The sequence below is a fragment of the Anarrhichthys ocellatus genome, unplaced genomic scaffold, assembly GCF_004355925.1.
Source record: "Anarrhichthys ocellatus isolate YVR2014 unplaced genomic scaffold, GSC_Weel_1.0 scaffold203, whole genome shotgun sequence".
Lineage (NCBI taxonomy): Eukaryota > Metazoa > Chordata > Actinopteri > Perciformes > Anarhichadidae > Anarrhichthys > Anarrhichthys ocellatus.
The window spans coordinates 65,372-73,964 of NW_022280233.1; the positions used below are offsets into that span (position 1 = coordinate 65,372).

The window sequence follows — 8,593 nt, forward strand, 5'->3', positions numbered from 1 at the left end:
GAGACGGGGCAGTGATGATCATGTTTCAGACCAGATGCTCTAGAACCAGAGACGGGGCAGTGATGATCATGTTTCAGACCAGGTGCTCTAGAACCTGAGACGAGGCAGTGATGATCATGTTTTGACTTCATGGTGAAAACTGAAGATAAGGAACTTTCCAGGAGGAGGTGAGGAGTGAAGACTTCACTGAGCTCCTCATTGAGGAGCACACAGCGAGGTCATTCCTTCCCTTTTTTAATGAGGCTTTTGACAATCTTGCATATTGTTCCGATACAAAGGAACTCACCAATTATTTTCATGAAATCTGCCGATACACACTGGACAATAAGAGCAGCCCTGGATAAACCAGGACAGCAGACTCTTAAAGACTGCAGAGAGAAAGTGAATCACAGGTGCACTAGAACTCCTTCAAAGATTTAATACAACATTCTAATAAAGTGAAGAAGGCTGTCAATTCTTTTCAGTTGGTATCTGCTCTTCAGCTCAAACCTCACACATTATTTAATACCATCAACCATTTCGTCAATCTCTCACAAACAGCCGCTACACCTTCTCTCCAGCAGACTGAAAGGTTGCGTACCTCCTCGATGAACCAGCAGCATTAGAGCAAACGGAACTCCTGAAACATCTGAGGACTCCTCTGGCCCTGAACTATAATTATTGAATAGTTTTATTCCCATATCTCTTCAGGACCTTCTCCACACTGACACATGTGACCATCTGCTCAGTTATAAACAATTCCATCCCTTCTGGATGTGTGAGCTTCTGAGAGGACCCACACTGGATCCGGCTCACATACAAAACTATGGGCCAATTTCTACAAAAAATTATTAGAGGGGGTAGTTTTGACACAACTTTTAGGGCACCAAGGAACAAAAGGATCTTTGAAACATTCCAAAGGGGTTTTGAAAGCGCCATAGTACAGAAAGGTCTCTTCTTTACTGGCTGCAGACTCTGGACTCTGATCAGTCCTCGTGCTGCTGGACTAAGTGTTGCCTTGGACACCGTAGAGCCCAACATGTGGAGTCGCCTTTTATTGGACTAAGTTCAGCATCTCTACTGGCGACCTACACTTATGAATGGATACGATAATGGAAAAGAAAAACATTGCTATGTCCTCTTTATGATTATTTACATGTTTATTTTATACATTTTAACTGCATTGTCATTGAAGAATATGCATTGTACTGTTTAGAATGATAGCAACCCATATAACCTATTGACTTGGATATATATACATATATACGTATGTGTATGTATCTATATAAAAATATTCATATGTATGTATATATTTATACAATTTGTATACAACTTTTTTTCTAAAAAAATTGTACTGTTCATTCTAAACAGTACAATGCATATTATCCATATTTACAATTTGTATTCCTTCAGTCTGCATGAAAGTGTGTATCGTTGCCATGGCAACAAGTACCAACTAATGTTAGCCCACATTAGCTTGCTAATGAAAACGAGTAGCCATACTATTACAATTCGGCCTTTTTTTACTACCAACAGTCATACCTTCAAGGACCTTAATGTATTGTCACATAATGTCAAATAACGACAAATAAAGACTAAACTACCGCGGAATCCGCACCAAAACAGTGACGGCTTGCAACAGGAAGTGACCTGTCACCTCCGCAAATTGCGCAACTCTAACGCTATCAGACTCGAGGGGAGGGGGGAGCTGCGCTCATGTGATTGGTTGACAATTAGAATGTTGAAAAAAACGCATTTGCGAATCCAGCGACGTCAGGGGAGTCTCAAAAATCCACAAAGAAATGTGTAGCGATCCGCAAAGAAATGCAGTGTGATCCACAAATAAATGCATACAAATCCACCAACAAATATAAAAAATCCACACAGAAATACATACAAATGCAGAAATATATTTGTGATTTTTTTTTTTTTACATTTATATAAATCATAATTTATTTATGTGTGCATTGGAATGTATTTGTGAATCGTTCTGCGTGCATTTGTGAGTGAAATTTATTTGTAAATCCTTCTGTGTGCATTTGTAAATCAAATATATTTGTGAATTGTTGTGTGCGCATTTGTGAATCTTTCTGTTTGCATTTGTGAGTCTTTCTGTGTGCATTTGCTATTATTGAGACTGATCTGACCCCATAATGAAATGCAGCTGCACGTTCTCAGAAATGCATGATGTCATTGTGGCTTCTTTAATAATGTTTTGTGTCTTCAGAAATCGTTGGAGGATTTTGCTCCAGTGATCAGCCCCAGAGTGCCTCTTCTGGTCGTGGAGTGTGTGACTGAGATAGAGAGGAGGGGCCTGGAGGAGGTGAACTCATCCTCAGTCTCTTTTCAAACATGCTTTGTTCAGTCTGGTTCATGTTTTAGCTGTTGATGTCCTGCCGTCTGCAGATAGGACTCTACCGAATTCCTGGAGGGGAGCGTCTGGTGAAGGAGCTCAGGGATCGATTCCTCCAGGGGAGAACTCCGCTCATGCTCAGTAAGGTTCATGACGTCCACGTGCTGTGTGGTCTGCTAAAAGACTTTCTGAGGAAACTGGAGGAGCCTCTTATCCCCTTCAGACTGCACAAGACCTTCATGGAGGCTTCAGGTATGAAGGCTGAAGCTGCTCACGGTCATCAGAATTTATCATCATTGATCAACGCCATGACAACCGCACATCCTTAATCTCGATATAGATAAATCGTCAGTGTAGATGGAGTAAATCTGTTAGAACACGTCTCATCAGAACTCTTCATTAGACCTTGTCTGAACTCGTCTGGGATCATCTAACCATCACTGTGTGTCTGTTTTAGAGCTGACAGATGAAGACAACTGCACTGCCATCATGTATCAGGCCATTGCAGAGCTGCCAAAGGTCAACAGAGACACTCTGGCATTTCTCATGCTTCACTTGCAGAAGTAAGAGCTTTCAGCTCTTTTCTGAAAACAGATTTTGTCTTAAGTTACACATTCTTGATTTATGTAATTTCAGCAGCACATACAGGTGCATCTCAATGAATTAGAATATCATCGAAAAGTTCATTTGTTTCAGTAATTCAGAAAGTGAAACTCATATATTATATAGATTCATTACACACAGGGTGATATATTTTAAGTGTTTATTTCTTTGAATTTTGATGATTATGGCTTACAGGTAATGAAAACCCCAAATTCAGTATCTCAGAAAATTAGAATATTACATAAGACTGTTTTAAAAAAATAAAAATAAAAATAAATAAATAAATAAAATAAATTAAAAAAAATAAAATAATAATAAATAAATAAATAAAAATAAAAGAATTTTTAATACAGAAATGGTGGCCTACTGACAAGTAGGTACAGTATGTACTCAATACTTGGTCGGGGCTCCTTTTGCATGAATTACTGCATCAAGGCAGCGTGGCATGGAGGCGATGAGCCCGTGGCACTGCTGAGGTGTTATGGAAGCCCAGGTTGCTTTGATGGGGGCCTTCAGCTCGTCTGCATTGTTGGGTCTGGTGTCATCTTCCTCTTGACAATACCCCATAGACTCTCTCTTTTTCATCACTGGATTCAAACTGTCTCTACTGGACTCAATCAATACCTTGTCTCTGCTGTGGATGTTTGCACCGTCCTCTAGCAATTTAGTGACGACCTCTGTGTGACCCTGAGAACTCGCTCTGTGCAGACCTGTATGCTGAAACTCAAAAAGGATATCAGTTCATATATATATTATATATCAGATTATCAATTTTCTGAGATAGTGAATTTTGGGTTTTCATTAGCTGTAAGCCATAATCATCAAAATTAAAAGAAATAAACGCTTGAAATATATCACCTTGTGTGTAATGAATCTATATCATATGAGTTTCACTTTTTGAATTGAATTACTGAAATAAATTAACTTTTAGATGATATTCTAATTCATTGAGATGCACCTGTAAGTTGAAAAGTGGCTAATGTTATCGTGTCGTCTGTCACTTCATGATTCTATAGGGTGATGATGAGTCCTCCGTGTCAGATGAACAAGAGTAATTTGGCCCGGGTGTTTGGACCAACGATAGTGGGGTATGGGATGTCTGAGCCGACTCCAGCCAAGATCTTGAGAGACTTAAACACTCAGCCAAAGGTTTGCTTCTTTCTAATAGTCGTATTCATAGTATGTGGATGTTAGAAGAACTGAATTTTACCATTGAGGCTGTTTCTACATCAGATAAACATCTGTCCAACAATTGGACAGAATTGTTCACCTGAACAAACAGCTAACATGTTTCTTTTTATCTTAAATTAATACTTTTTCAATTTTATTTGTACTGCTCAAAATCACAAATTACTAATTGGCCTCAGAGGACTTTACAATCTGAACACAGCATGACATCCTCTGTCCTTGGACCCTCACATCGGTACAGGAAAAACTCCCCTCAAACAAAGAAATATAAGAAGCCTCTGGGAGAGCAACAGAGGAGGGAACCCTCTCCCAATCGAATGAACAACATACTACAATTACAACATAGTCAATTATCTGATTGTTAAATATTAATCAAAGTTAGTGATGTGCATTAATGGGACGTGAATTCATACAAGAGGAGAGAGGAGCTCAGTGTATCCTAGGAAGTCCCCCAGCAGTCTAGGCCTATACCAGCTTATCTAGGGGCTGGTCTAAGGCAAGCCTGAGCCGGCCCTAACTATAAACCCGAGCTGGCCCTAACTATAAATAATATAAACTATAACTACAAAACATAAGCGTTATGAAAGAGTGAAGTCTTAAGCCTACTCTTACATGTGGTGAGTGTTTCTGCCCCCTGGACTGAAACTGGCAGCTGGTTCCACAAAAGAGGAGCTTGATAGCTGAAGGTTCTGGTTCCTGTTCTACTTTTTGAGACTCTAGGAACCACAAGTAACCCTAAATTTAGGGAGTTCTCTAGTGGGATAATATGGTTCTGTAAACTTCTTAAGATATGATGGTGTCTGACCAATCAGGGCTTTGTAGGTAAGTAAAAGGGATTTAAACTCTATTCTAGATGTTACAGGGAGCCAGTGCAGAGAAGCTAATACAGGAGTAATATGATCTCTTCTCTTAGTTCTTGTTAGTACACGAGCTGCAGCATTCTGAATCAACTGGAGAGATTTAAGAGACTTATTAGAGCAGCCTGTTAATAAGGAATCACAGTAATCTAGTCTAGAGGTAACAAATGTATGAACTCGTGTTTCTGCATTGCTTTGAGACAAGATATGCCTGATTTATTAAATGTTACGTAGGTGAAAAAAGGTTTTATCTGGGAGTTAAAAGACAAATCCTGATCAAGGATTACTGAGATTCTTTACGGTGTTGCTGGATGCAGAGCAATGCCATCTAGAGAAACTATCGGTAGATAGTTGATTTCTAGAAGAATAACTTCAGTTTTGTCTGAGTTTAACATCAGGAAGTTACAGGTCATCCAGGTTTTTATGTCCTTAAGACATGCTTGAAGTTTAGTGAGCTGGTTGGTTTGATCGATAGATAGAATTGAGTATCATCTGCATAACAATAAAAGTGTTTTCTGATAGTATTGCCTAAAGGAAGCATAGATAAGGTGAATAAAATTGGTCCTAAGACAGAACTTTGTGGAACTTTGTCACTAACATTGTAGGTTTCATTGAATACAAACTGGGATCGATCTGATAAATAGGACTTGAACCAGCTCAGTGCTGTCATAAAAAGTCACACAACTGATTTGCAACTGCTTTCACCTCAACCATGATCATTGTTTAAGTGTAATAATCTTGTCCATCTTTGGTCTCAGTGGTTCATTACGCCTGTTGCTCTTTTCTCAGGTTATTTGCCACCTGTTGTCTGTCCCTGAAGCCTACTGGAGACGTGTCCTCACCGTCCAGACAGATGAGATCTCGCCCTCCGCCACTAAAACCCAGAGCCTGGATGATGCGCATGGTGGGTGTATTTGTGTACAGCATGAAACTGCTCTAGATAGTCTTATCATTGATCTAATGAGCTACAATTTGTTCACAGCATATTTCACAAGTTTCCTCATTCCACTTTTAGAGTTACTTTAGCTTTCACTACATTAACAGTAAGAAAAATACAAAGTTATAATTATGAAGTCACGTACATTAGAGATGCACGGATCGGCTCTGACGCATCCCGTTCTGCATGTACGCATACATTAGCCACCCACCACGCTCCCTAATGATTTCCTTTGATTTAGAGTTCTGCGTAGTCATTTCACTGTGCGCCTTCTGCCTCAGAGCCACGCACATTTTCCAATGTTTTCATTTTATTTTTTTGTTTAGATTTCGGTCGGTTGTTTGAGCCGTTGACTTCTCCAGAGTTAAACAGCTACTACAGAACTCCCAGCAGAGAAACTCTGGGAGTCTGGATTAGGAACCTGGGCAACGCTCCCACCAGCACGTAAGTCCACAATGGACCTGGTCCAACTTTCAGTCCACTACCAACAGCTTTGTTAGATTTATTTACATCTCTAGCTTCAATCTCATCACACAACTAAACAGGTTGTGGCTTAAAACACATGAAATGGTTCATAATATTAATGAGCCCAGGTCAGGTTTTTAGATTCTCTCTTGTTTCTCTCTCTCGCTCTCTCTCTCCAGAGGTCGAGCAGAACCAGGGTGGAGGTTCTTTGCCTCACCCAACTGATCCACGGACCTGAACCTCACAAGGGCAGACCAGTTTAAACATTTTGACCAATCACAGGACAGCTTCATCCTGCTGCTGGCTGTTCTAACGAATTGTGTGAGAAACATGGTTTACGTTTTAAACTGGACTTGTGTTGATTTTATTAAAACACTAAACTATGAAAAATAAAATAAAAGCACTTGCATGTTGTGGAAGAAACTTGAAATTTACATAATAAAATTTATTTACTAATAACCCTTCTGTTATTTCTACCCCGATACATCCAGAATACGTGACTATGATCAAATCTGCAAGTCAGCATGAAACCAGATCTTTTTGGTTTTTATTATTTCACACAAACTCTTGTTTTCTTACCGTTCCCAACATGAGAAGCTTCATCTTCATCAGTTCCATGCGTAGTACCACCCTCCTTCCCGACTTCTCTTCATGTGTTTCCCCAGGTGGGGTCCCAGTGAACCTGCATATTCCAGACATATGGACTGTCCATCATTGTCTCGTATATATCTGTCACCACTTATCCTGTTCAGGGTCACAGGGGGCTGGGAACAGATCCCACATTGGGTTCACCTGGACTGGTCTCCAGACTATCATAGACGACCATTCACCCTCACCAGTCCACCACTGAGCAGCCCCCGTCTGAAGGGACAGCGTCCATGAAATAAACCAGATTCATCATGTGAAGACCAAAAAGTTTATTTGTCTTTAAGTGTTTGAATGCAACAATGCAGAAAGGAGATCAGGGCATCTTTTCTTTGGAAAAAAATAGTTAAAATGTTCACGTTAACAAAGAAAAAGAAGCTGCTGTTTTTCTGTTTGTTTGTGTCGACGTTTCAGTTTGTTCTTCGTTTACTTTACTGACGAACAAATCAGAAGCCTTGAAGTCCAAAGCAGTGATTGGTCGATCTGCAACAATGTTAGTGACATCACTTCCTGTCGGTCTGCTCGGTGAGGAGGGTCTTTGTTTCATTCTGCCACTCCAACACCCCGTCCAGAGGACTGTGTCCATCCTGACAGAAAGGCAGACAGAGAGACAGACAGGCTTCAATCTAAAACCTTGAAGAAAAATCTTTTCAAATGTTTTATTATGAAGGAATTAATTCAACATGTTGGAGTTCAACGATTCACTCAGAGTTTTAATGAGAAACACTGAGTTTAATTTGATTACAAACACACTTATGTACAAACACTTTCCATGAACTACACACAGTGAACACTGTGTAATCTGGGTCTGGAGGCCCGTTGAGGACCCCGGAGGCCCCTGGGGGCCCATTGAGACTGCTTGTACTAATTCTGCCAGAATGAACACTACGCCTGCTACTACATGACTGTGCTATTACTATAGTACAGTGCTGTTACTACAGTACAGTGCTGTTACTACAGTGCTGTTACTACAGTGCAGTGCTATTACTACAGTACTGTTACTATAGTACAGTGCTGCTACTACAGTGCTACTACAGTACAGTGCTATTACTACAGTGTTACTACAACTCCTTATTGAATCGTCTCAAAGTAAGACCTGGAACATTCTGGTTTCCATTCATTCTTACAGTCCAGAATATTTCAGATCAGACTCGTTCATCTAAATTCACTGTTCACCACAGTATTGATCACAGTCTGACAAGCTGATCACCTGAACACACATCAAACTGGGGACACCAAACCAGTTTACAGCAGCTGCTTTCAGGTTGATGGACTGCTTCAGTTGGACATAAGACTCATCAATATCAGCCAATGAAATGTTTGTTTTCCTCTGACCTTTGGGTTGATTGGACGACCAGAGTCCTGCTTTTCCTGAGAAACCGATGCCTCGTAGCCTCCGTCCTCGACCTGCTGAAGACAAACAGACACAAGTATGTATGTATATATATATATATATATGTGTATATGTATATATATGTATATGTATATATGTATATGTATATGTATATATATGTATGTATATGTATATATATATATATGTATATGTGTATGTGTATATGTATATGT

The 8,593-nt window shown here is 39.9% G+C and overlaps 1 protein-coding gene across 1 annotated transcript in view; it reads left to right on the forward strand.

Annotated features, from left to right (window-relative positions):
- LOC116400772 (rac GTPase-activating protein 1) overlaps positions 1 to 6,840 on the forward strand; it is a 17,854-nt gene extending 11,014 nt beyond the window's left edge. Inside the window, exons 11-17 of the mRNA XM_031878790.1 lie at positions 2,207 to 2,302; positions 2,386 to 2,584; positions 2,790 to 2,895; positions 3,952 to 4,084; positions 5,770 to 5,884; positions 6,244 to 6,361; positions 6,562 to 6,840. Coding sequence (XP_031734650.1) covers positions 2,207 to 2,302; positions 2,386 to 2,584; positions 2,790 to 2,895; positions 3,952 to 4,084; positions 5,770 to 5,884; positions 6,244 to 6,361; positions 6,562 to 6,607 — 813 coding nt within the window. The 3' untranslated portion in view covers positions 6,608 to 6,840. The remainder of the gene's footprint in view (positions 1 to 2,206; positions 2,303 to 2,385; positions 2,585 to 2,789; positions 2,896 to 3,951; positions 4,085 to 5,769; positions 5,885 to 6,243; positions 6,362 to 6,561) is intronic.
- Positions 6,841 to 8,593: the final 1,753 nt, after the last annotated feature.